This window comes from Thamnophis sirtalis, unplaced genomic scaffold (assembly GCF_051295495.1).
Source record: "Thamnophis sirtalis isolate CommonGarterSnake01/CBP01778 unplaced genomic scaffold, rThaSir2_p1.2 scaffold_7, whole genome shotgun sequence".
Classification (NCBI taxonomy): domain Eukaryota; kingdom Metazoa; phylum Chordata; class Lepidosauria; order Squamata; family Natricidae; genus Thamnophis; species Thamnophis sirtalis.
This window is the reverse complement of record NW_028261387.1, coordinates 19,747,154-19,774,331: the sequence shown is the minus strand read 5'-3', so window position 1 is coordinate 19,774,331 and position 27,178 is coordinate 19,747,154. Positions and strand designations below refer to the sequence as shown.

Here is a 27,178-nt window from a genome sequence, read left to right as displayed (position 1 = left end):
TCACAATGTCAAATAAGGGATAATTGAAGCCTTTCTTTAAATATTATCACCAGACTCAAAGTACACAAACCTTCACAAACCTCTAGTCTGCTTTTAGTTTTATAGTAGCAAAACCTTTAGCAACTATGGCAAAAGCAACAGGATATTACCAAGGGAATATTGCTGGGAAGGAAAAAGATTTAGAAAGAAAAATATTTGATATTCAAAACATTGATCCTGTCATTCATAGACGCATTGGCATTGTGGTGACAGGAGGAAAATCTAGAGGGCTAGAAAAAGGATTCTTTGAAATCTCCACTCAACCATGCTTCCTATTTTCATCATTTTCTTTGAAGAGAAGTAGAAACAGAAATGATAGCAATGGCATTATCAGCCAGACAATGCGACCGATGAGAATCTTAGCCATCATTTTTGAAACACTGCTTCAAATGGACACTAGTTGAAGTTGGTGGGTATTGGTCCTCTAGTATTCTGAAAACAGTCAGCGTAAGAAAAATGATATCTTTAATACCTGGATATTGTCTTTTTATCAAGTTGTCTACAGTTCTCAGGATAATACAATAGCATCTTAAAGGACCTGATCTATTTTGGAAGAAGAAAAGCAAAAGAGTTGGGTTGAATAAGTCAAATCCAAGCTACCTTTAACACATGTGATTAAGGACAGAAGTCTTCCGTAAAAGGACAATTCAGTACTATGTAAAGCTTACCCAAGAGTTTCTCTACCATGATTTGTGATACCTCACTAAGCAGTTCATGCATACTCAGTCATTACTTTGGCAATAATTGGTTTTGATGTCATCTCCACTCCTTTGGAAAATTAGACTAAACTGAGTAGCCCCAACCCTTTTAAGTTAGTACAAACCTTTGTATCCTGATCCGCTCAGTTTGGAATCCATCCGTTTTTAATTTTAGATATAATATCCAGTAAGCAAAACTATAGTTATTCATTTCCTTGTTTACAAACTTCTGTCACTTATTAGATCCTAAGTGGTTTACACCAAATTAAAGCACACAAAATAGCACATGACCCAGTAAAACATCTACATCCAATTCAGAGATGTGACATTTCATCTGTTCAATGCACCAATCTTACGAGTCTATCTTTTTTTCATTAATGACTCGTCTTTATCATAATCAGATTAAAAGAAAATAATTCCTATTGCTAGCCGTATTTAATAAGTTTATTTTTTGGATCAAGCCAAGAGTTGATGTTTCTGAAGAGGTTTTGTAGCAAGATTAATTGTATAAGGTTTGACTGTGATACAGAGTTTTTCTTACCTCTAATATATCTGGTGGGACTTTACACACAAGAAGCTTTTGACTTTGATATGGGAGGGGTCAAAGTCGCGATGAGACGACGTGCAATCTCAAAACTCTGAGATCGCAGTCGACACTTTTATTACTGTGGGGGGGGGTGTCTCAGTTGATCTAAATCATCCCGAAGAGATGGCGAATAGGAAGATTATGTCTTGCTGATCTCGGGGATATCGCAAAATCTCTGAAAGAAGCAAGAAAAGATCTTCGAGCCGGTAATAAAAATTCCAGTCAAAAGACTGACGAAGTCAGGGCGGCCTCAGAACGGAATGATGTGGAAAAAGAGAGTATTTCCAGCTGGTGAGAAGCTTCTATTGTTTTTAAAAAATGGACTGCCTATAAAACCTAAAAATCAACTTAAATTAAAGAATAGAAGAACTTAACGGCGAATTTGATCTTTGTAATAGTTCTAGACAGTGGTTATCTTACTTTTTAAATGCTATTTACATGGATTGAATATAAGAAAACCTTTTTCAAATGGCTGGATTAAGCTTTCTTCTTCTAACATTTCTTTGTGACTTTCTGTAAGGTACAGATTAATTTTCTCCTCTTTTATTGGTGTGGGTATCTTTTTTTAAAAACTCATTTAAAGAGTGGATTCTTTGCCTAATTTGAAATACAAAAGAGATACAAAAAAGAAAAATCCCCACCCTGGAGGATGATCGAGCCTTTGCAGTATTTGCCTCTTTTTTTCTTTCATGGATTGTTTTAACTTCGCCATTGCAAGATTTTACTGCCTGGCTGTTTGGCTTAAGATCTGAGAAGATTCCACAGCTGTCCTTTTGAAGTTTGTTTTCACTTACAGAGAGCTTGTGAATGTATGTTTTAATCTTGCTGACTTTCTAAGAGAAGATAGTGTATATAGAGAATTTGCAAGGAATACTTTCAGAACTGCAAAAAATATTAAATACAGAGAAAAAAATTGAGAGAAAATTTGAGTATTTGGAGCATCTAACAATAAAATATGATGAAAAAACAGGATGTTTTTCAAATGCAAAATAAGGAGACTGAAATTAAAAAAACAAATGGAAGATGAACATAAAGAGATTAAACTTGTTGATATTCATGGCAATTGGTTCATTTCTGAAAAAAGAAAGAATGGAATACTGAAAGAGGAATTAAATGGAGGGAAAATTTATTTCAAAGGGCAGGACATAAGAAGAAGAAGAAGAAGAAGAAGAAGAAGAAGAAGAAGAAGAAGAAGAAGAAGAAGAAGAAGAAGAAGAAGAAGAAGAAGAAGAAGAAGAAGAAAAAACCATTAAAGAATCTATGGACTATGAAATCCTATTTGCAAAATATTTGATAACACTGCTGATAATCAAAGACAAGCTGAATAAGGAAACAGAAAGGGGGTGTCAAGACTACATGAGAGATATTACAAGCAAGGAGTTGCTAAGAGGAGTCCATACAGATTTGATCAAGAGGATGTTTGGAGGACTGGATCCCCAAATGGCAGAAGACATTAGATTGTTTTGCTATTGGAAAGCTACAGGTTGATAGATGGAAGCGTATAATTTAAAACTAGCTAAATCTAGTTAAATTTAGTGATAATAGGTATAGTTAAATAAAAATTTATAATGATAGTAATGTATACAATGTATAGTGTTATGATAAGCAATAATTGGATATGAATATTGAATGATACCCGTGAAGGGAAGGCTAGAAATTCTTTTGGACTATATATAAAGGTTATTAATAATAATAACAATAAAAAAGAACAAAATTAGACACAATTAAGTTTTAATTATTAGGGAGAAAATGTTATGATATAGGTTATAGTTAAATAAAGAAAGGATAATGATAATAATTTATATATATATATGTATGGGTATAACATAAGGGAATTGGATGTAAATTGCAAACAGGGATTTGGAAAGGAAGATTATAAAATTTTGGTATTAAATATTATGGATGTTTAGCTAGAATAGGATATGAGGATTTAATGTTAATGGAGGATTTGGATGGAGAACAGTAAAAGAGTAAAAGAGATACCTATGGACAAATTGCTGCCCAGATGTTCCACTGAGGCTGTCTAGACTAAACTCATAAAGAAAAGGAGTTATAAACTTTTGATCAAGAAAGGCTGAATGGAAGCTCTACCTCTTTCTCTGTCATGGTCTCAAGGAGTCCTTTATTCATGCAGAAATTCTGAAACAAATATCTATTTATATTGGCCTATTCTTGGATTGCAAACATTCGGCAGCATAGAGAACCAACTCCAAGCATGCTGCAACCACAAGAATGACACATAGCAGTAGATTAGAAGAAGCTTACTGCTGGTGATGGTTTGTCGAATAGGAGAACAACAGAAGGATGTAAGCAGCAGGAAGGAAATAAATGATTCAAATGATTTACCATAACCTTAGACGGGTTATTTTTCAAGTGGTCTGTTTCCATGCCTGCTCTTTTTTTAAGGAACTAACAATTTTTGTAAATGCAGCTGCTTGAAAGGAAAGTAATCAGTCTGAGAAAGATCCCCAACATGGAAAGCAGTGCTCACCATTGAAAATGGCTGAGATTTCTCCCCTTAGCCCTTGAGTTATGAATGCATTGGCTAGTACAGACTATTTCTGTAGAGCAAAATTCTTGGAATTTAAGCAACACAATCAGTACCCTACTGAGGTCAATGGCAAGGGTAAAACAAAGTGTTCCACTACTAAAGTTTTCTAAACTTTCTTTCACATGAACATTTTGGAGATCAATCATCAGGGATTAAAAACTATGACGTGTATCAAGCCTGAAATGACTTCAGTAGGATATAATTATTTTAACTTTTATAGAAAATTAAATGGCCAGCTTTTTGAGATGTCCAGATTGTGGCAATAGCCATCCAAAGTCATTTGACAGTGAGATGGATGGCATATAAATTTAACAAACAATCAAGAAAACCTGAGTCAAAAGTAGGAGGACTTGAAAAATGATTCCTCCCTTTTTAACATAGGTAGAATCATGTACAGGTCTGGTTATGAAATGAATATTGCAATCCTATGTACATTTATGAAAAAGCAACTTTTCCAAATGAACACACTCTTAGTTTAGTATAAATGAGAAACGTAGCCAGTGGTGTATTAACCATTAAGCAGACTAAGTATATGCTTAAGGCATCAGGCTCAAAGGGGGCACCACAAAGTTGAGAAAGAAAAAAACCCAATGAAGATTTGTACAGATTTGTCAGTATTTAGGGCACCAGTGAGCCTTAATCCATTGAACATAGCTTTATTTGAGATACAATATGAGGGAGAAACCTAGTCCTAAAAGAGATTTTTGCCAATACACAATGAATATGTAGCTGGGGAGAGGAATCACATGCAACATACATACTACAGTTACAGATTTTCCTCATTATTCAAATTCAGAAATATTTGTCAGGTAGCTTTCAACAATATATCCACTGGGATATCCACCAGAGTGAAGTATGCTGAAAGCATTTGGCTATTAGAAGGCACAAAGTCATGATTTGGAATTAAAATTTAAATTCCAGTACTTGAAATTAAATATCCTTTTGTTCTCTTTCTCTAGTGGAACAATTAAGACATGGGCTAAAGAATAATCTAGATGTTTTAATGGGTTAGATCTTTTTAATATTCTTTTCCAACACTAACTGTGCACTGAATTCCTAGTCGTATGTTGAAATTTCTGTAGGATCTTTTGTCAGTATTACAAATTGTCAAGTATAGTTTATAATAACCTTTAATACAGAAATGGAAAATTGTTAGTCCAGGAACTTCATCTGGCATGCTAAATTGACCTATCTCATCTGCTGAGCATCAAATGAAGCACCACCTCCTCTCCACTTCTGCCTCTGTTCCTTCTTCTTCCAAGAAACTGGAAGTTGGCCAGAGGTCCTCTTGTGGACCTTCTGTAGCAACACTGGGTGGATCAGTTCTTCTCTTTCTCTTCATTTACAAGGAAAAAGGCAGACCACGGGTGATGCTGATAGAAGCTGATCCTGTTTGCATGTCTGCCAGAGTCCCCAACAAAATTTCTCTGTGCTTCAAACTTCCCTTCCCTAATTGTGAACTAACATTTGCTATTTATCTGTAGCAAGCATCAGATGGACATCTCAGTGCCATCATTCAGTGTTTTGTTCCTGTATATGACAATTCAAAGCTGCTTTGGATGGGGCAGCACATACATTGAATGAATGATTGATTGATTGATCAGAATACTAGATGTATTGAACATCTAGTATTAATATACTAGAATTGATATTACCCAGTTCTCAGGGTAAGCGGAGAACAGAATTCACTCTCTAATTCAAATTCCGTTCTTTATCTCTGCTTTAATATCAACTATGTTAAGAAATGAAGCATTAAAAAATATCTAAGCCCATAGAACCAACCAATTTCATTGTATTTATATTGTATAATGACAATAAAGATTATACTTAGAAAAGAGCTATGTTGAAAAGTAATTAAATTTCCCATCATGTAACTACAACATCCAACAAATTTCTAGGACTTGGAGGTAGCAATTTGTTCCCTATGAATTCTAATACCCGTATATTTATTTTATCCCCACACACTATTTTTCTCTATTCAAAAGATGAGTCACTGAAATGTTCAGGCCCTTGGCAAAATGGAAAAAATGCAAATTCAAAGTTTTCTAGTTTGAAAAAAATATGCAAAAATGGAGATTTTTTTTCTGGTACTTCTAAAAAATTTACTCCCATTTTTTAACCCATAACATAGACTCCTGCAGCTCATTGCTGTTGCAATTTCTCATCTTAAATCTGAAGACCTCAAAGCAGTATAATAATACTTGAAAGAACCATTCCATTTTGTTATCACCATGTTAAAACAGTGAACATTTGAAAATGAAAAATTACATTATGTTTATTATACAGTAGTTTGGCATGATTGCTGTTTTGATTCTTTCCAATATCATTTTAGTGAGATTTATTTGCATTACTTGGTTTTTGTTTTTTACACGTGAAGGGAAAGATGATATATTTAAAAAGGCACTTGCATCTTACTCAGTGAGATTTACTTACATGTGTAATATTCCAGTATTAAGAGCACAATTCTGATTGTGTTTGATGCAGGAATTATGTGCCTTCAAGTTAGTATTAACTCTTAGTGACACATAAATGGGCTTTCTTCATCATGATCTGTCCCTTATTTGGTCCTTCAAGTCTTCCAGTTATGTACTCATTGCCTGATTCCATTCCCCTTGTTGCTGGTCATTTCCTTTTCTTTCCCTTCATCTTTTTCAGCTTTAATGCTTTCTCTATATAGCTAGATCTTGAATAACATATGTCTTTATTCAGAGTTAATTCTATGAGTTCAATGAGAATTATTTTTATTTCAGATTTTAGAAATAGATTACATAATTATGTCAGGAAATTGCCATTAGGAATGACAACAAAACTGTTGCTTACTTTAAAATGGAGTCTTCTCTTGTTTGAGAGTAAAAATATCCATTTTAACCTTTCCCATTAATTATGAGATTGTATCATCATGAAACCTGCTTATTTTATTTGATATATTCCCTTTTTTATATTTAGGTCCATGTGAAGTTGACCTTAATCTCATTGTGGACCCAGGAGAGATTCTTGATCATGAATTTAACTTTGAAGATCAGGTAATGGTGAAAAAAAAATCTTTTTATTTGCATTTATAAATGTCTTGGTTATCGCATAAGTGGGGGAATTGATAAGCAGGGGCAGAGTTTATTATGAGAGTTTCTGTTCCTTTCTGAATGCCATAAAAAGACAGCTTTTCTGAAATCCAGTATAACAAATGTGTGTTCAAAGGACTTCTGACACATTTTAAAATCCGTCTTGTTATCCCATCTCTTTTTGTATTCCGAGCATGTCTTAGGCTTTTCAGTGCTTTCTTTTCTTTCTTTCTTTCTTTTTTTTTTTGCTGTTTTTTGTTGTATTCTAGCAAGAAAGTCATACATGTTTCATTATTCAGAGGAAGAAACAAATTCAATGTTTATCCGATGGTGAATTTTCAAAATAAAAGTTCACACTGAGTCAAAAAATAATCAGTAAAACCTCGCATATGGGTCTCCTTAAGATTTGAAGGTGATTTCCTCTCCAAGTACAAACCGGCTCTATTTCTCACTTAGCCTTTTGAAGATCAAACACACAGCTAGAAGACAATCTGAAAGGACAGCTAGCAGGATTTTGAAATGAATCGTTTTTCACCAAGTGAACCCACATCTATTTTTGTTCAATCCTCATTTTAGTCAAATGGGTTTTGAATGAATGCAAAACCCTCTATTTTTTTTTTATTTAGTCGAGAGAAAACATGGAACACACTGCACACTGTACATTTCTCATTAGTATAGAAAAATAAGAGCAAATCCCACTCCCTCCTAGCACTGATGGTGTTTGGTAATGAAATGTCCGCAAGAAAACAAACTACTAAACTCAGAGAGTACCCAAGGACACCACAGATTCCTCTTGCCCCACAGATTCTTCCACAGAGGAAGGATATCAGCTGATTCTAGTTGAATATAGCCAAAAAGCTGAAGTGTAACCATGATTCTCCAAAGTATTAATCAGTTAGCACAAAGGTGAAATAAATTCTTCTTGTAGCCTTACCTGGGAGAAAAGACAGTATGCTGAAAGCAGTGGTAGGTTATTCAAGAAACAAGAAAGAATTTATGTTGAGCTGAAACATGCAACTAAAGCTTAGACCAGTGTTTCTCAACCTTGGCAACTTGAAGATGTCCGGACTTCAACTCCCAGCGAATGCTGGCTGGGGAATTCTGGGAGTTGAAGTCCGGACATCTTCAAGTTGCCACGGTTGAGAAACACTGGCTTAGACTATCATTTTGTCCCCAAACATTGCACCAATAAGAGAATGAGAATGTAAGATTATTTTAGATGTGTCATAGTTCGGTGTTTCCCGTTCTTGGGAATTGTAAGATATATGGACTTCAATTCCTAGAATTGAATTCTGGCAGTCAAAGTCCACATATCTTCATGCCCTAGGTTCATGAAAGAAAGAACTAGATTAATAGGACATTATTTTGTCATCATTGGACTTACTGTTTTTTGGTTACCTATCTTGGACCTTCCCTTCATTTTGGAAATGTACTGGTAGATTACACCTCATTAACCAAGAGTTATTTCATTTTATTTTACAAATGGCTACACAAAAGCTGAGCAGTCGATGGCCTAAATGAAAATGCGGGACTCTGAAATTTTAAACTTCTTTTCTGATAATCAACTAAATCTTTCTTCTTTTTCAATTCATCCTCCATTCAGGGGATAAAAGTATGGATTCTTATTTTTGCGTATTGAAAGAAATTTAAGGAAGAATTTATTTTCAAAACAGGGTTAAGAATATTTCCTTTTTCATCCTAGCTGAGTTTTTCCACAGCATAAGGATGGGATGGGCATTTTGTCGTAAGTAGATATTACAGAAATTGTTAGTTTTTGGATTTTAAAAAAACTCCAGACAAATCCCTCTTCATTCAGGAAAGAACCTATAATAGTATTCTCCTCTGTTCTTATGTTTTAGGGACATGGTGGTTCAGTGGCTAAGACACTGAGCTTGTCGATCAGAAAGGTTGGCAGTTTGATGGTTAGAATCCCTAGTGCAGTGTAACAGTGTGAGGTCCCGTTACTTATCCCAGCTTCTGCCAACCTAGCAGTTCAAAAGCATGTAAAATGCAAGTAGAAAAATAGGAACCATCTTTGGTGGGAAAGTAACAGTGTCCGTGCACCTTTGGCATATAGTCATGCTCGCCACCTGACCATGGCGATGTCTCCGGACAGCGCTGGCTCTTCAGCTTTGAAAGGGAGATGAGCACCACCCCCTAGAGTCGGGAACGACTACTACATATGCGTGAGGGGAACCTTTACCTTTTTAAACTCTTCTTATCAGCTTAAATTTCACATTTTGAGAAGAACATCATGAGAGAGAGAGAGAGATGATCTTTTATAGGAGCAACATTATTATATTGCTGTCAGCACGGCAACATGGTGGTGGACAAAGTTTTCAGTGATGTTGGTGGTGGTGTTTTTTTTTCCTTAGCATAATGAATTGTTGAGTTTTGATTCATTTTGTCAGTTACAAATCAGTTACTGCATTAGATGAACCAGAAAATACTCAAGTTAGTTACATTGCATTCTTTTTACACAGCTGCAACTTATAAAGCGGAAAAGAATGGGATTTCACTCTCTTTTTGACATGGACGTCCCAAAGGTGCTTTTTTCAAGTGGCAAATGGACTTTCTTGGTTTTCTTTGAAGACACTTCACTTCTCATCCAAGAAGCTTGGATGGGGAATTGAAAGATTTATATTCCTTGCAAACAGCTAGTCATTTGAATTCTTTTAGAGAGTCATTGAGGCCACTTGGAGGTTTATCTGTGTCATCAGGATCACCTAAGTAGTGCAAATGGGTGTGGAGGTTTCTTGGAACTGGTGAAAGGACTGTGTTGTAGATTGGAGATATGTGATATCACATCCCTCCCCCTCCTGATGGGTTTGTTCTCCTATGTTGTGCCATGAATTTATGATGTGGTTGTTTTGTTTCCCAGTGTAAAGCTCTGACATGGCCCACTGCATTGTAATGCATATGCCACGTTGCTCAGTTTGTATCTGGGTGTTTTATTCTTGGGGTGGACAAGCTTCTGCCTTAGTGTATTCTTGTATTTGAAATGTGCATGCAGGTATTGTTGGCTCCTGAACTATTAAAAGATATTAAAATATAATTAAGATATTAAAATATATTTAACATAGACTTTAAAGAGTAGAATTGTCTGTTATAATTTTTTAAATAGACTCATTTTAAAATGAGCTCCCAAAATTGCTCAGAGATCCATACATTTAGAGAACAAGTTGGCACCTGTCCTCAGACGCTTTTGCTTTTCGTATGTCTGTTTCTTTGAACCAGCAAAGGATTTAGATGTTGATTGATTGAAAGCACAATGCTATGAAATTGGAAAATAACAAAATGGAAATAGCCATTGTAAATTCTAACACAGCATTCTAGGTGTGTCGAAGCCAATCTCATCATTGACCTCTGCACAATTCAGCTAAGCCAAAAGAGAGAGGGGAAAAATGCCTTTTAAAGCCCCCAAAAATCATCTTAAAAATATGCCTTTGATATCTGAAAATTTGGGACTGTGGCAGAACTCTTATGCTTCACTGAATAATGTTTTTATTACCCGTGCAGTCTTCAAACTGTAAATTGGCCCAAGCATTTCTCTGCTGAGAATATCAAATAAAGAAAAAAGATGTATCTAGATATCAGCATGTCATGTGTATCTGGAAGCAAATAAAGTGCCTGTCAGAAAGATGGGGCCAAGAGGGTTAGTTTCCAGGCAACCATGTGCAACTAAGGAGTTGACAGCTGGTAAATATTTTGTAGAACTCTTTGATGGTTCTCTGATGTTGGAAGTATCCATATGTTAAGCATGCACTGTAATGTTCAAGAAGTGGTTCTTAACTTTGAGTGTACACCATTAGTTTTGATTGCTGACCACTTAGTACCATGATGGCGAACCTCTGGCATGCGTGTCAGAAGTGGCATGCAGAGCCCTCTCTGTGGGCATGTGCACCATTGCCAGCTGCTCTTCTGGATTCCATCGTGCCAGCCAGGTGGTCTTTGTGGGTGTTGGAGTGCCGGAAAACTGTCTGAAAAACCACCATAAAAACGGCCAGAAAACACACTGAAAATGTCCCCAAACCATCCTGAAAATGGCACAAAATTTACCAAAAACCAGGCATGCATACACTAGCCAGCTGGTCTTTGAGTTTCCAGGGCTCCAGCTTGTGCACATGCACACACATGCACGCGTGTTCCAGTTTGGGCACTTGGTGCCGAAAAGGTTTGCCATCACTGACTTATTATATCTTGAGGCCTCTTGTAATTTTTCCAAATTAAAAATGATTCAAGAGTATATATCTCTTGGAAGCACATTCCTGAAGAATGGGAACCACAAAGTAATTTTTTCCAGAGGTTTATAATATGTGGACGGTAATATAGACCAGGGTTGGTTGACATCCCAGACTTCTTTGTACTCGATTTCTTTACATTGCAAAATTGCTGGCCAATCACTTTTGTATTATTTAGTGTTGCAATCTATTAATTTATAATTATGAGAAAGATGGGGCTCTGTGTACCTCTTCAGCAAGATTATCACCAGTAACCCTCTACTTCCCACTATACAATCTCTCTAGAATTCTCTGATTTCAAAGGAAAGATTAAAAGCTGCACAGAAAAGCAGAAGTTCCAGATATGGGGAGATAAACACAGTTCAGTGAAATAAATAAAGAGGAACTTCTTGGTAGGAGTACCTGGTACATGTAATACTCTCTTGAAGCAGGTTCTATAAGGTGTCTACCAAATTGGCATGAGGCAAAGACTGGATTTTAATAATTTCTACTGTTTTAAGTCTATAATTTTTATTAAGGATTTTGATTACAATAGTAAAAGTTCATACAAATTAAACTTTAAAAACAGTAGCACGAAAAAATAAAAAGTGCTAGAAAAAAGACTAAAATATAGTATGGTTAAAAAAGCTGCGAACATTGCACTGTATCTCTGTAAAATTTGGAATTTCAAGATCAAAGCAAAGAAAGATCTGTGCTGCTTCCACTTTTACTACATTGATTTTGCCCTAGTAATGCTATCAAGTAAGAGAATATTTAACTGTTGAATTTTAAGAATTAACAATTCTCTGTATTGTTATAACATCAAATTCTTTGTGTCCAATCACACTTGGCCAATAAAGAATTCTATTCTATTCTAATAATACTTCACACAGTAAGCTGAAAGACAATGGATGGATTTATACATGATTTGGTTACTTATGGCTCATTGAATAAACCATGGTTGTCTAGAATTACAAACAATAGCCATAAGCCATAATTTACTGGTCACAAGATGGATCAGGTTAAACAAAAATCAAGGAAATTTCATTTATTATTTAGTACAGACTGCAAATGAAGTGATAAAAGGCTCAGTCATATTTTGCATTATAATTCCATGACTTCTAGGTTACTCATTAGAAAACTTTCTGGAGTCTACACCTTTATATGTGATTTTTTTCAGTAAAAATAAAAAGAGCTAACACATGGGAGGGCCACCTGTGCTGAAGATAATCACAGAACAACAGATGTCATAGAACAATTCAGTTTCTGTTAGTGCCCAGAAGATAACAGGTGTTGCATTTTGTTTAAAAAAAAGAGCAAGTAAATATCCATGGTGTTTGGAATATGTCTTTAAGACAGAAATGACAAATGGACTACTTACAGTATGATTTGGGGCCAGCCACTTACTCTCAGCACAATCTACTTCACAGATAGTTGTTATGAAATAATAAGAGGTGGCAGCATAATACACACATTTTCGGGTGCTGAAAGGCAGGATATAAATCTAATGAATGAATAAATCTAATCATGATACTTGGGAAATGAATCTTATTTCTTTTCTTGTGTAATTCTGTTTGGGACTGTATTACTTAGTTCCAAACTATGTGTTACACCAGTGGTAACCTTTCCAACCTTTCCGGCTTTGTGGACCAGTGGGGGGAGAGGAGAAGGGGGTGGTGGTTTACATGTGTAATGGGCATGCATGCTGCACAAGTGGAACTGCGCTTGCATGCACACTTGCCTGCCATTTCCATGGGCCAGTTCTGAACAGGCCACAGCCTAGTATTGGGTGACCGCCCGGGGGTTTGGGGACTCCCGTGTTACACAGTACAAATTTATATGGTATTATTCTAGTCACTCTTTTTTAAAACAGAAAAAAGCAATTTCCAGTTGTGAAGAAAGAGTAGAAAATTCTCATAATCCATCGGCTCCTAGATAGAATACTGACGATATTTTGCTCACACTAAGAAGCATAAAGGAAAAGCTTTTTCCCACTGCAACTGCCCTTAAATACTATAGCAGAATTTACCATTTTAAAAGGAGGTTTAGATATTACTGCATATGTTTGTCCTCAGAGAATTGCAATCACAAGTGCTTGTTACTTGAACGATAACTTCTAAATGTTTTGGATTGTATCTCTCTCTCTCTCTCTCTCTCTCTCTCTCCCTCCCTCCCTCCCTCCCTCCCTCCCTCCCTCCCTCTCTCTCTCTCTCTCTCTCTCTCTCACACACACACACACACACACACACACACACAAATATTTCCTGGGGCTGACAAGTTGAAGTCTAAAACATCTGAAGGGTATCTAGTTCCCTATCCCTAGTTTACAATTAGGAAAACATAAAGAAATACTGTTTATTTGACAATATATTTCAGGGCCAATATTTGCCCATGGGAGTGTGCGCAGGCCTAAGGGATTAAGAACAATATGGATTTAAATAAGGGAGTTTAAGCCTAGCTTATGATAAATGTAGATTCTTGGAAAATTTGCAACCTCAGTTATATTGAGTCAATTAAGGTAGTAAGTCAGAGTCTTTTTGAGGTGCTTTTTTGTAGTTATCACCTGCATTGGGGTAACATTCTGGGATAATCTTCAAACTGACTGCTCCCAATTTTTCCACAATCATCATCATTCTCATCAAAATCTAATCAAGTAGACTTACAGTAACAATTAGGCTATTGTGCATTTGCAGAATAAGAACCATCTTCATAAATGTAAAAGAAATATTCATGGGAATGGAATACAATATATGCATGAATGTGAATTCTCCATCACTGGAGGTTATTGGTATTGGTATTGTTATTTATTCGATTTGTAAGCTGCTCTATTCCCCGAAGGGACTCAGGGCGGCTGAACAAAAGCCAAGGGAAGGGGAACAAATACAGAAAAGTAAGACAGAAAAACAGGACAGTGATACAAACAATTTAAAAAACACAGCAAGCACAACAAATTTGAGTAGGGGGGGAACTCAACCCCAGGCTTGCTGGGACAGCCAGGTCTTAACGGCTGTCCGGAAGGCCTGAAGGGTGGCGAGGGTCCGAATCTCCATGGGGAGCTCGTTCCAAAGGGCCGGAGCAGCCACAGAGAAGGCCCTCCTCCGAGTGGTCGACAGCCGGCATTGGCCGGCAGATGGAATTCGGAGGAGGCCTAATCTGTGGGATCTAATGGGTCTATGGGAGGTAATTGGCAGGAGGCAGTCTCTCAAGTACCCAGGTCCAATACCATGTAGGGCTTTATAAGTGACGACTAGCACCTTGAAGCGTATCCGGAGACCAATAGGCAGCCAGTGCAGCTCGCGGAGGATAGATGTAACGTGGGTGTACCGAGACGCACCCACAATCGCTCGGAGACATTGGGCAACTACTTGTCTGAAATGATATAAGGCCTCCTGCTGCGGCAGGGGGTTTGTATAGAAGATCTCCAAGGTCCCTTCCACCTCTGTTATTCTGATATTCTGTTAATTGGCAATAAAAATATGATTCGAGTAGATTTAGTAATGCCAGAATTCTCTACATGACTAATTCATGTAAGCTCCTGGTAGTTAATAATTGAAATCTGTGAGGGAATAAAATTATGTTCCTTCAGTCTGGTGCTTGTTATATCCATGGGGCTACTACCTGCATCTTCTCCCAATAAGTATGGCCATCATAAATAGAATCATCATTAAGTTATCTGGAATGAACAAGCTTGCGCAAGCATGGAATAGAACATTTCATTCTTAAGTGTTGACGTGATTTCTTCCATTCAAGAATTATCATCTGTTCTCATAGAAATTGTAAGTGTTGAATTATTAAAATGAATCATAGGTTACTAAGGAAGAAGTCAATAAATAACTGAAACTGTAAACACTAAGGAAATGATGCACTTCCACAAAGACTTTCACATTGTTTGCCAGAAAATGTATATTGTTGGCTAAAAACCTATTTTTCCTTAGAAATACAGAGTCAAATGAACAATTAGTGCATTGTCTGTTCCATATGAACAATAATTTTTGGATAGAAATGAAAAATCTATACATTATATATCAATACTATGATATAACCATGGTTGTATCAATACCAAAATATTTAGCAAAAATAAGATGACTGAGAAATGCGACAAAGAACATTTCTCTTGCTATGTAATAGCGAAGATTCTGGGTATTATTGGTTTAAAAGAAGTCCCACAAAAGTTGATTAATATGACATTATAAAGATCATTTTAATTTAAAGATGTAATTTTTTAATATACAGCAAAATCTTCGAACTTATCACTCTACAAAGAATTATGGATTAATTGAGGATATAAAGGGCAGCAAATTGCCATAGTAAATTGCTATTATTACCCTCATGTAAAATCTATTTTATTTTGTAATCTGTTGCAGAAAAACATAATACATTTTAAAAACCTGAACGAAACGTGATTGGAAAATTTAAAAATACATGCATAGATGAAAAATAATACATTAGTCACTTGTAACTAATCAGCCAGCAGTAAAATGTTTGAGATATATAAACGTATGTAAAAATGTTCACAACTTGGAAACATTGGCGCCTCAAAGCAAAGAAAGAAATCAGAGGTTTTAGGCATGGGTTAAGATTTGTTTATTTGTTCTTAGAATACCGGTCTTTCTTAGTTATTGGAGCTCATTCCTAATTTTTCATATAGATGTTTTAATTCATCACAACATACATAAAATCACTGCATTGACTTTTGGTTGGTAACTATTCCACACAAGCTATATTGTGAGTTAGAGGCATTCATGGGTGAAGATAAGAAAAGTCAAGGGTCTCTACTTCACTTTGTATATGTGTTGTATGTGTGACATGCACAGAAAGGGGTAGGGCTTCAATTATGTAGTTGTGGTCATTATCTAGTCTTTTTGACACCCCTCACCAGAGGTGCCCTTGCTATGAAGTGCTCAGTTTTGTGGTTGTAATTTTAATAGTTATAGGCATGTGAGCTCCTAACTACTAGGAGTTTACGTGGCACGACAAAACCGCGCTCGTCAAAATAGCAGTGATAAAACCGTGTCGCTAAAGCCGCGACATCATCACCGCGTGTCATCACCACTGCGACAACAGTGCGGCGACAACAGCGCGGCGACAGAAGGGCGTAGAAAGCCAATTTAAATTAAGGTAAGGGTTAGGTTTAGGGTTAGATTTAGGGTTAGGTTTAGGGTTAGATTTAGGGTTAGGTTTAGGGTTAGGTTTAGGGTTAGGCTTAGGGTTAGGTTTAGGGTTAGGTTTAGGGTGCTTCGGAAGGCGCGGATTTGCCCTCCGCGGTTATGTCATTGCGGTAGGGTCGAGTTTTTCTTAGCACTTCGGACGGCGCGGATTTGCCTCTGCACTTATGTCGGTGCGGATAAGGGCTTCGCGGTTTTGTGGTGAATCGGAGTTTATATGAACGAGTCATGTAGAGAAAGATCTCTAGATTTCAAAACTGACGTATTTAAGTTTTTTACTATGTAAATATTGATAAACAGATCACCATGTCAGGTAGAAAGCAGATATTGGGACATTTATTTATGACAGTATAGATAAAAATATACCATAGGAATGTGCAAAATACTCCTTGTCTTAGAATGTTAAAAATGTTTAACATATTTTTTTTTCATCCAGGAACAATCTGTTCATCTTAAGTTACCATGGGAACTGGTGTATTCAAGAGCTTAAAAAATAGTTTTAGTTGCAAAGATCCCTATCTTGCTTAGGGGGAAATGTTGGTTTTTATATTATTTAAAATACTATTTGGGGAATTAGTACTGGGTATCAGAGTTTTCTTTTTGTTTTGTAAAGTCTAATTGAATAAAGCAATTTCCCATTGGAGAATTCAGTAGTAAATAATTATCATTTGGATTAAGATATTTCTCATTTGCAATGCGAAAACAGCGAGAGACATATCTTTTGTAGAGGCATTTGGAGCTCTATTTATATAGAGATGTTATTACTTACCAAATCTGACGGTTCTAGGTCCAAGATGACATTAGTGCAGTAATGTGTTGATGTTTTGATGCTAGGCAAAATCACATAATTCAGTGGGTTGCAAATTTTGTGCTCCTCTAATAATGAATGGATTTATGTGATGCCACCCTTCCCCAAATAAAATTGGCTGATATACTAGTGCTACGTTCAAAGCCACCAACTGCATGACACTGGTAAATGTAAAATTCCCTACCCCAGTGGAAAAATAGATGGAACAAAACTATGGAAACAGTTTGTTTCCATTAATGAAAACAGTTTGTTTCCATTAATGAAAACAATTTGTTGCTCTGTTCACCTTCATAAATTACCAGCATAGAGTTTCCACTCTAGTCCAGTCCTGGAGATTTCTATTTACCCACTAATATTAAACAGGCGATACATTTGCAGAACCCAAACTAAAAAAAAAAAAAAAGGTGAGGTTTCCAGCATCCCATCTGCTGCTTCGGTGAAGTTCATGTAGTTCAAATGAGAAAATGAAAATTTTTGCTGCTTGAGAACAGAGCTGGAAGAAAACCAGCTTGGCTGTCAATCAGGGATGCTAATGTGTCAAATTGGCACCAAATCAAGAATAATCCAGCATGGATGGGCAAAAGTGTTTACTCAGACATAGAAATATATATATATTCATAAGATGCACATTAAAATGTATGCAAAGAACAATGATAATAATGCTATTAAAATAATTGGTAAATAATTAGGGATGATATGTTGGAGTTGATGGAAAAAAATCCATATTCATGATACATGGTAGCCCTCAACTTACAACCGTCAGGATCATAAAATGAAGCAAAACTCACTTAACAACTATATTGTTTAGCAACTGTTGTTTTGGACTGAATTGTGGTCGTATGTTGAGGACTATGAGGACTCTAATCTGCATTTGAAGGGGCAGGAAAAGTTTTCAGCATCATTCCACATTCTTTCCCCCCTACCCCCTGGTTCTTAAAAGAGTTTATCATTTATTACTCTCACCATTACCTTACTTTTTAGAAATTTCTTGGATAGTAGAGAAATTATTGTAACAAAGAAACCCAGAACAAACATAGGAGTGTGCAACTTGTTCATTTAGAAATCTATATTTGTTTTTAAATTCTATTCTATCCTTGAGCCATTAATTCCTGCTAACAAAGCTAGCGTTCTCCCATCCAAGCAGTAAAGATGATGTGCAGGAAAGGTAACATAGATGTTGTAACCTGAGCACAAAATAGAAGCCTACATAGTTTCATCTTCAGATTGAGGTCAGCACAGTTGCGTATTGTCCTTTCCTTGGCAAGTTCCCGATGCTATTTTTATCTTAACTCAGACAAGGAGGAAAAACAAAACAGAAGCTGCAACTAATGACAAGACCCGACATTGTCTTCATGGGTGGAGACAAGGGCACTTAGCCAATAGTTGAAGAAAGGTGAATTAGCCTGGCTCTAGCAGTTAGTTGTCGTTGTTGCACCTCCAAAATTTGGTTGATCTTCTCAGACATTCCCTCCCATCCCACAGTTTGAGAATCCCTGACACATTTCATGTATTATTTTCACTTTGTACTTCAGCAGTGATAGTATCATGGCACAATCTACTTCATAACATTCCTGTTATTGCTAAAATGATAGAAAAGTCACAAAGAAAACAACATCACTACAGATTTAAGTAACCTCTGAATAATTATTGTGACACAGTTGCCTTGCAAAAGCTGATCTTTCATATGATCTATCACGTTAGGTCTCGAGCAGAAACCAAACATATTGAAAAAAATAATTAATTAATTAAAAAGACCAAACCGTTTTAGAGAAGAGTAACATGAAGAACACAGAAGGGATAGCAGACAATAGAAAAGGATTGGCAAATTATGTGGGTGGCTCATTTTATTTTTTTGCTATAAGGGTATTCAATCTGTCCATCCCTCCAGGGTGTCTCCACTTTAAAAGACAAAGTAGACAGTCATGTGTCAAGAGAACACATTATCATTTTTAGATAGTCAAAACCATCTAAATAGTGTGAAAAAGGCATTCACTAATCATTTGACACAGATGTCTATACCCTTCAAATTGTGTAATTCTTTGACTTCATAGCCTGTATCTTTCTTTTGCCACATGATTTCTATGTCTATCTGCATATCTTCGTATTTTGTTATTTTCGCCAGTTCTTTCTCTTCTCTTCTGCTGTCTCCAAGTACTGCAACTTCCACTATCCAAATTTTTAAAATCTGTCATATCAATAGTTGCTAAGTCTGGGGTGTTACATGGCAGAAGCTTGTCTGTATAACTTCTAAAATCCCAGACACCAATGACAGTTAAATGTGGATTTTTTTTTACTCTTTAAAGGTTATACATCTTTTTTAGCCTTGTTACCCAATTCTGGTAAGCCAGAAAAATGAGCAAATAGTAGATAAAATGGCAAAAACTCAGAAAGAAGTGACATGACGGTAACTTAAAGAATGAAAAGAGGAAAGGAGAAAGAGGAAACACAATTATCTGGTTTCTGATGTTTATACATTATAATATTGTTTAGAATTATATTACTGTGTATTAGGAAGGAAACAATTGCAAGAAGCAAGGAATCAGAAGAGTGTAGATTTAGAAGTGGTTAAAACCTATCAACTCTTTCATCCAGCATACAAGTGCATAGAAACAGAAGGGTAGATACCAAGTGAAGTGAGAACTACGAGTGGAAGTAGGCCAATGTATAAAGACTTAAAGAGAAGAGAACATAGAATTTCAGAGAATGCAGCTCAGTAGTGAGAAAAGTAAAGTTTTACACAGGCAAGAAAAATCAAATGCACAGGTATAGAGCAGATGATGCCTGACTTAACAGCAGTAACTGTGAGAGGGAGTCATAATGGACAGTCACTTAAGTATGAACCAGCAGTGTGCTTCAGCTGCCAAATAGGCCAATGCAATCCTAGTCTGCATGAATAGAGGAATGGCATCAAGGTCACGTGAAGTATTCGTACTGTATATACTGCCTTGGTGAGACTACACTTTGAATACTACATCCCATTCTAGTCACCACAATACAAAAAGATGTTGAGACTCTAGAAAGAGTGCGGAGAAATGCAACAATGATGATTAGGAGCCTGGAGGCTAAAACATATGAAGAACAGTTACAGGAATTGGGTATGTCTAGACAAGTGTTTCTCAACCTCGACCCCTTTAAGACAGGTGGACTTCAACTCCCAGAATTCTGCTTTGCTGGCTGGGGAATTCTGGGAGTTGAAGTCCACATGTCTTAAAGGGGCTGAGGTTGAGAAATTCTGGTCTAGTCTAACAAGAAGGGCTGGGGTGATACAATGCCAGTCTTTGGATATTTGAAGGACTGTTACAAAGAAGAGGACAGTTTATCCTCCAAAGCATCTGAAACCAGAAGTAATGGATGAAAACTTATCAAAGAGAGGTCCAACTTAGAACTAAGAAGAAATTTCCTGACAGGGAGAACAATTACTCAGTGAAATAGCTTGCCTCCAGAAATTGTGAGTGCTACGTCACTGGAGGTTTTAAAGAAGAGATTGGACAGCGCTTTGTCCCGAATGGTATAGGTTCTCACCTGCTCATGTTTATGTAAATCAATCCCTATTCAGAAAATTTTACAATTTTCAGCTACAGTGAATGCTTTATTATTCCTCGTATCCCGACTTATCTAGAAAATAGTATTTCCTGTATCTGAAAATCTTAACATTGTGTATATTGGCTCCTTAGCAAAAGTCAGGTGCATTGAAAAAGGAATGCTGAAATTTCAAACATGAAACATACTGTACACTCAGTACTGAAAATATGACTATGCCCCAAGTTAATTTGATGATAAGGTGTGCTAAATGGTTGGTGAAAAAAAAAAACCAATAAAGAAAAAAAAATCCTATATTTACGGAATTAGAATTATGGACAAATCTCTTTTCATATTATTAGATTTAGTAATGAAAATATATAAGCTAATTTTTCCCATATCAATTTATAATATAACAGGCATATGAACAATCGTGTGTTTGCAGGCCTGAAAATGCAGGTGAGTTTTTATAATTTTAGTATAAAATTATTTTAATATATATTTAAATAATCCTGTTAATTTATGTGTTAGGGTCATGCATGCTTTATTTTCACAGCATTTTGGACTTTGCACTAGCAAAATACCTTCTTGCTGCTCATTAAAGTAGCAGCATCCTTTTTACAGACTTTAATTTGAACCTGGAAAAAAATGCTGCTGTTTTAAGGAGTAAATTTATAATGCTGCTCTGAAAGACAATGGAAAAAGGTGGCTTGTTTAATTGGTATCAAAGAGCAGTACTCATGTGAATTAATTTCAAATGTTCACAGCCTCATATATGTGAAACAGCATGCAGCTGACTCCAGAGTCTCATGAATACCATTGTGCCTTCAGAAAAAGAATATATATCATATTCTCCAATTATTTTCTTTGTAAGGGTAATTGATAACTTCTTGTTCAGAGAGGTAGCAGTGTTTCTAAAGTGTTAATGAAGTTTGCTAATCTCATAAAAAATTATAGGATAAAGGGAGTGGTGCGGTGGCCTAGAGGTAGAGCTCTTGCCTCACAATCAGGAGGCTGTGAGTTCGATCCTAGATAGAGGCAGATATTTCTCTCTCTGGGCACAATGAGAATATATCTGCTGAACAAAACTCCGCACTGGCAATGTGAAAGGAATCCGGCCAGTAAACAATCTTCTAGCTCCATTCAGTTGCCCTGACTCCAACCCACAAGGGATTATGGGGTCGTTAGAAGAAGATGATGATAAGAAATCATAAGATAAATATATGCACTGGCCTTTGTAGCAGCATTTGGTTTTCACATTGCAATTATGATACAGAAAGCCATTGAAACTCTCCCCATGAGAAATTCAGAATGTTTAACAAAGGATCCCCAACAACATCAGAAATCTGTCATATTCAAAAATCAAAATGTTTCAGGTTTGGCAATCCTGTTTAATGATGAGGATAATAATAATAAAAATTATTTTAATTTGGAGAACTATGTCCAAACAATAGCTGAACAGTGGATTTTTTTTTTCATTTGGAGATTCAGGGTGGCCTACATTGCAATTTTTGATCAGCTCTGCAATTACACCCCCCCCCCCCCGTCCAAAGAAGTTGGAAATATGAATGGATGACCTTGCAGATGTTCTAGGAGTGTTCATTTTATATGGAATAAAGTGGCCACGGAGCAGCTTTAATCCTTTAGTGTAGTGGAAGTATAATAGCAGCCTTTTTATTAATCCGGTACTCACAAGGTTCAAAATAGCTACAATCAGTAGGTTCAAAACCCTGTACTTCTGATAATGAAATATTTGAAAATGTATTGAATGATGACTGACAGATTGTTCTTCACATTTTTATGAATGAAACAACATTCATAGTGTCGAACAATGATAATATTGTAAGTCTTTCATCATGTGTAGCCTTGCATTCAGTAAGACATGCTCCCAACTAAGCAGCAATTAACTTTAGTTGTCCATGAACAAGAAAAGAGATACTGTTCAAGAAAAGAAATCATTGCAATTGTTTGGTGTTCAGGTTGCAAGTATGGACTGATGAAATAGATTTCAGATTGAATTTGTAGCTTAGGGAAGAAAATGGCATACACGAACTTTTGCCGAAATTAAATGAAGTTTTAACAAGGGTAGCATAAAATATTCCTCCAGATATCTTGCATGAAATATTTTGAACCATAGCTATAAGGATCTGTAATAGCAATGAGCAATTAGATTGCCTATTAGTTGCTATTCTGAGTCCTCCATTTGAAAATATAAAATTTTAAGAAAAAAAATAGACTGCAACAACCTGTATCAAGAGAGCCGAGGTGGTGCAGTGGTTAAATGCAGCACTGCAGGCTACTTCAGCTGACTGCAGTTCTGCAGTTCGGCTGTTCAAATCTCACCGGCTCAAGGTTGACTTCCATCCTTCTGAGGTGGGTAAAATGAGGACCCGGATTGTTGTTGGGGGCAATATGGTGACTCTGTAAACCGCTTAGAGAGGGCTGAAAGCCCTATGAAGCGGTATATAAGTCTAACTACTATTGCTATTGCTATTGCTAGAGTAAATTTCAATGGTTCCTATAGAAGAGAATATATGTAGCTCATGATTGAATTATAAAGTCATTGGTGTTTTCTAAGCTTGGTTGTTTGCTTGCAGATATTTCATTACCCAACTAAGTAACATCATCAGCGTGAGTAACTGTGGGGTTTGCTCCCTATTTATATATGATAATTTGCCTTGCCAGTTTTGCTGGGAATGTGAGTTTCTCCTTGGTAGTTCTGGTATTGTTTTCTACTTGATTGTTAATTCTTTCCTTTTGAAACTGTGGTTGAGTCTGTCCATGCATTAACTCAAGGACTTTAGTTAGTCATGTTTCTTCAAGGGCTTTAGTTGGTTTGTTTGCTATGATGATGATGTATGGTTGTAATAGTCTGTTGGTTGTTTCTGAGATGTTTTTGATGAATTGTTGTGTTAACTTTTTCATAGCTTGTTTTGATTGTGCTGTAGTGGATTGAGTAGTCAGGCACTTTTTGATAAAGTTGTGTGGGTGTCCATTTTTTTGGAAGATGTTGTATAGGCAGTTTATTTCCTTTTTCTTGTGTTCTGGATTGCTGCAGTGATTTGTACTGTTCTGAATAATGTTCTTATTCAGAGGAAATGATGGCAAATTAGAAACAAGTCTTTCGAAAAACAACCCACACTAACCAAGTGCGCCATTACTAAAGTAACAACCCAACCTCCCACAAGCGGAGCTGTGTAAGAAGCAAAGAGTTAAGCAGAAAACATCTTAATCAAAGAACTCTCAAAAAGAAACTCACATTCCCACCAAAACTGGCAGGCAAGCTACTCTATATAGACAAGAGTGAATCCCACACTTAACACTGATGGTATTACATAGTTGGGTAATGAAACATCTGCAACCAAGCTCAGAGAGCACCAAGTACTCCACAGATTTCAGTGAGCACAACTTTCAGTATTTTTTCCTGTAGAGACACATAAGATCATATTGTAAAGTTAATATGATAGATCAGTGGTTCTCAATCTTTTCTTCACCATGGATCCTCTTTAAATACCTTTTGTGGCCATGAATCATGGCCACAGATCCCCAAGACTTAACTTAAGATTTAAATCATAATATTTCTTCAAGCCTTGGCAGACTCCCTGTGATGAAATTGCATACCCCCCCCCCAAAGATCCGTGGACCACAGGTTGAGAACCACTGTGATAGACTTTACAAAACTATCTATGTTTTGCTTACAACTATTGTTTAAAACTATTTTCATTTTAATTTAGATTTTACAGAAGACCTGAAGAAATCAAACATAATTTTTGTACTTGGTGAGTAACAAAAGACATGGCTCAACATACTTGTTTTATGTGTACAATAACTCTTTGGATGAGTACTAATGAACTGCATAAATTTGTCTAAATATGGTATCTTTTTCAGAACCATTGAGAATAAAACATCACAGAGATCCTCATGATTGTATAGTTAGTTGTATAAAAATATTATCAGAAAATTTATCAGAAAAATATGTAACACTAAAAGAAGAAACTTCATAATTACTATTAACGGTATTTAATTAATATCTGAATAAGTAGATGTTTAGAGTAGTCTTTTTCTGCCCAAGACATATGTATATACATATGCATGACAAGCAGTATGGTGCTGTGAGTACAGTGCTGGACTAAGAGTGGGGAAATATTTTGAGTCCTCCCTTTCAAACAGAAACTACCTGGGTGACTTGGGCCAATCATACTGTCTCATTCTTTGACTGGGGAGTTAAAAATTACTGACATAAATATACGTTTGTGGATTGGTGTTTATACATGTTATTATTACCAATCTAAATCATTCCATGTCATGATTAAAGTCTTTTAATTGAAGATTTTGGACTGTGATGTACCAGAGCATGTTGATTGATGCATGTTTCATGCATCAACCTGCTCTAGCATAGTATAATACATTATGGTCCAAAATCTTCAATGATGAGGCTTTAATCCTGCCATGGAATGATTTAGATTGGTAATAATATGCTCATCCACAAATATATATTTATGTCAGTATTTGAGCATGGGTGTGAGTGTAAGCAACCTACCCTAAAGTACTCTTTTTCTTTCTACATTGTGTTACCTGGAGTACTAAGCAAATAGTTCAGTTGGGATTGCTTGTGAATCATAAAAGAGTGGGGCAAAATGAGAGAAGCATATTATTATATTATTACTGAGGAAAAAAAGACGTGAATATCAGTTGGCTTTGTAGCTTCATTACACATTTGAACCAAGCGCCAAGAAAGGAAGAGCTCTTTGGCAGTTAAGAATATAGGACTCTTGTCCATTATTCATCATCTGGTAATATGCATAAGAACATTACAACTCTGTGTTCTCTGTAGTGATTCAGTCACACATGGATAGAATCACCTGATTCTACAAGTCATCAATAACACAAATAATCCTCTTTGGGAGAAAAATAATAAACCTTCAATATATAACCAGGGAAATCCTGAGAAGCTTCATTCTCAATCTGAAGTGATAGGATCATGATGAAAACACACCCTACTAGCATCAATGTTGAATTCGTCTCAGTTATTAATGTTTTGGAGCTAATTAAGCTTTTTGGAATTCTAGAATTCATGCAAACTCCTAAAAATGTGGAGAAGTTGCTATGGCAATCAGGCACATAACACAAAGGAAAACGTGCAGCATTAAAAAAAAAAAGACTGCAATAGAAGAGTTAATAAACATCGGCCAAAAATGTTTTTTCATTGAGTGGAACAACATAAATTCTTATATTGGAAACTGATGTTGAAGATTCAAACTCTCAATATTTGGAAGAATACACAGATGGTCCTCATTCAGCAACCACTCATTCAGTGACAGTTTGAAGTTAGGTTAAGCCTGAATGAGGGAACTGTTCCTCTGAGTCGTGGCGATCACAGTGGTGCTGCAGTCACATGATAATGATTCAGGTACTTGGCATCCAGCTTGCGTTTATGATGGTTGTAGCATCACATGGTAACATGATTGCTCTTTCTGACTTTCACTGCTGATTTCCAACAAAGTCATTGGGGAAGCCAGTAGAAGGTCAAAAGTCAATCTCTACCTCTAGTTATCATTATCTATCTATCTATCTATCTATCTATCTATCTATCTATCTATCTATCTATCATCTATCATCTATCATCTATCATCTTTCTATCTATCATCCATCATCCATATCTATCTATCATATCTATCTATCGTCCCTATCCTACTGTTCCCATTGATATATATTCATTTTATGTGTTCATGGCCACATTATACTTTTTTAGATCCATCTATTTGTACCAATCTCATGTGATAATGTCCATGTCTATACATGCCTGTTACCTTGTGCATGGCGACAAAAAAAATAAAAATAAAATCTATCTATCTCATCTATCTCTACCTATCAATCATCTATACAGATGCAACTGAGTGGGATTCACCTCTAACAAGGCAACTGGAACTGCAGCAACTCCCATCAGCACAGTCAGTTGAGGTTGTGCTTTATGGCCGCAACATTTACCAAAAAAGCTGCCACTCCCAATTGCCATTGTTAAGTCTGGACTACCTGTATTACTCTTCAGGAAGTAACAATTTCATTCATAATTTTCTTAATACATGACAATGGGGTTTTAAATTTATTTATATACTAGCATATTTACCATATTTTTCAGAGTATAAGACGCACCTTACCCCCCCTAAAAGAGGATGAAAATTTGGGTGCATCTTATATGCTGAATGTAACCACACCCACCCACTGGCCCCCACCCTTTGGCCTCTGTCTCCTGCAGCAAACAGGGAAAATGGGGGCTTGTGGAGGCTGCAATAGACTATGGCCAGGATGGCGAACCTATGGCATGCGTGCCACAGGTGGCACACGGAGCCATTTGTCAGGACACGTGAGGCATTGCCCTGTCAGCTGGCCAGTGCGTATGCGTGCACTAGCCAGCTGAGTTCAGCCTTTTTAAAGCCATTTTTCACACACTCCAGGCTCCAGAGGCTTTATAGGAGCCTGGGGAGGGCAAAACAGCCCCCCCACCCCCCTCCAGAGGCCCTCTGGAGGCTTCA

At 36.4% G+C, this 27,178-nt stretch overlaps 1 protein-coding gene across 2 annotated transcripts in view; it reads left to right on the top strand.

Annotated features, from left to right (window-relative positions):
- Positions 1–27,178, top strand: part of AK5 (adenylate kinase 5) — a 134,361-nt gene that overhangs the window by 77,392 nt on the left and 29,791 nt on the right. For both annotated transcript variants that reach the window (XM_087719447.1, XM_087719446.1), the window contains exons 8-10: positions 6,821–6,897; positions 21,065–21,104; positions 24,380–24,424. In XM_087719447.1, coding sequence (XP_087575573.1) covers positions 6,821–6,897; positions 21,065–21,104; positions 24,380–24,424 — 162 coding nt within the window. The remainder of the gene's footprint in view (positions 1–6,820; positions 6,898–21,064; positions 21,105–24,379; positions 24,425–27,178) is intronic.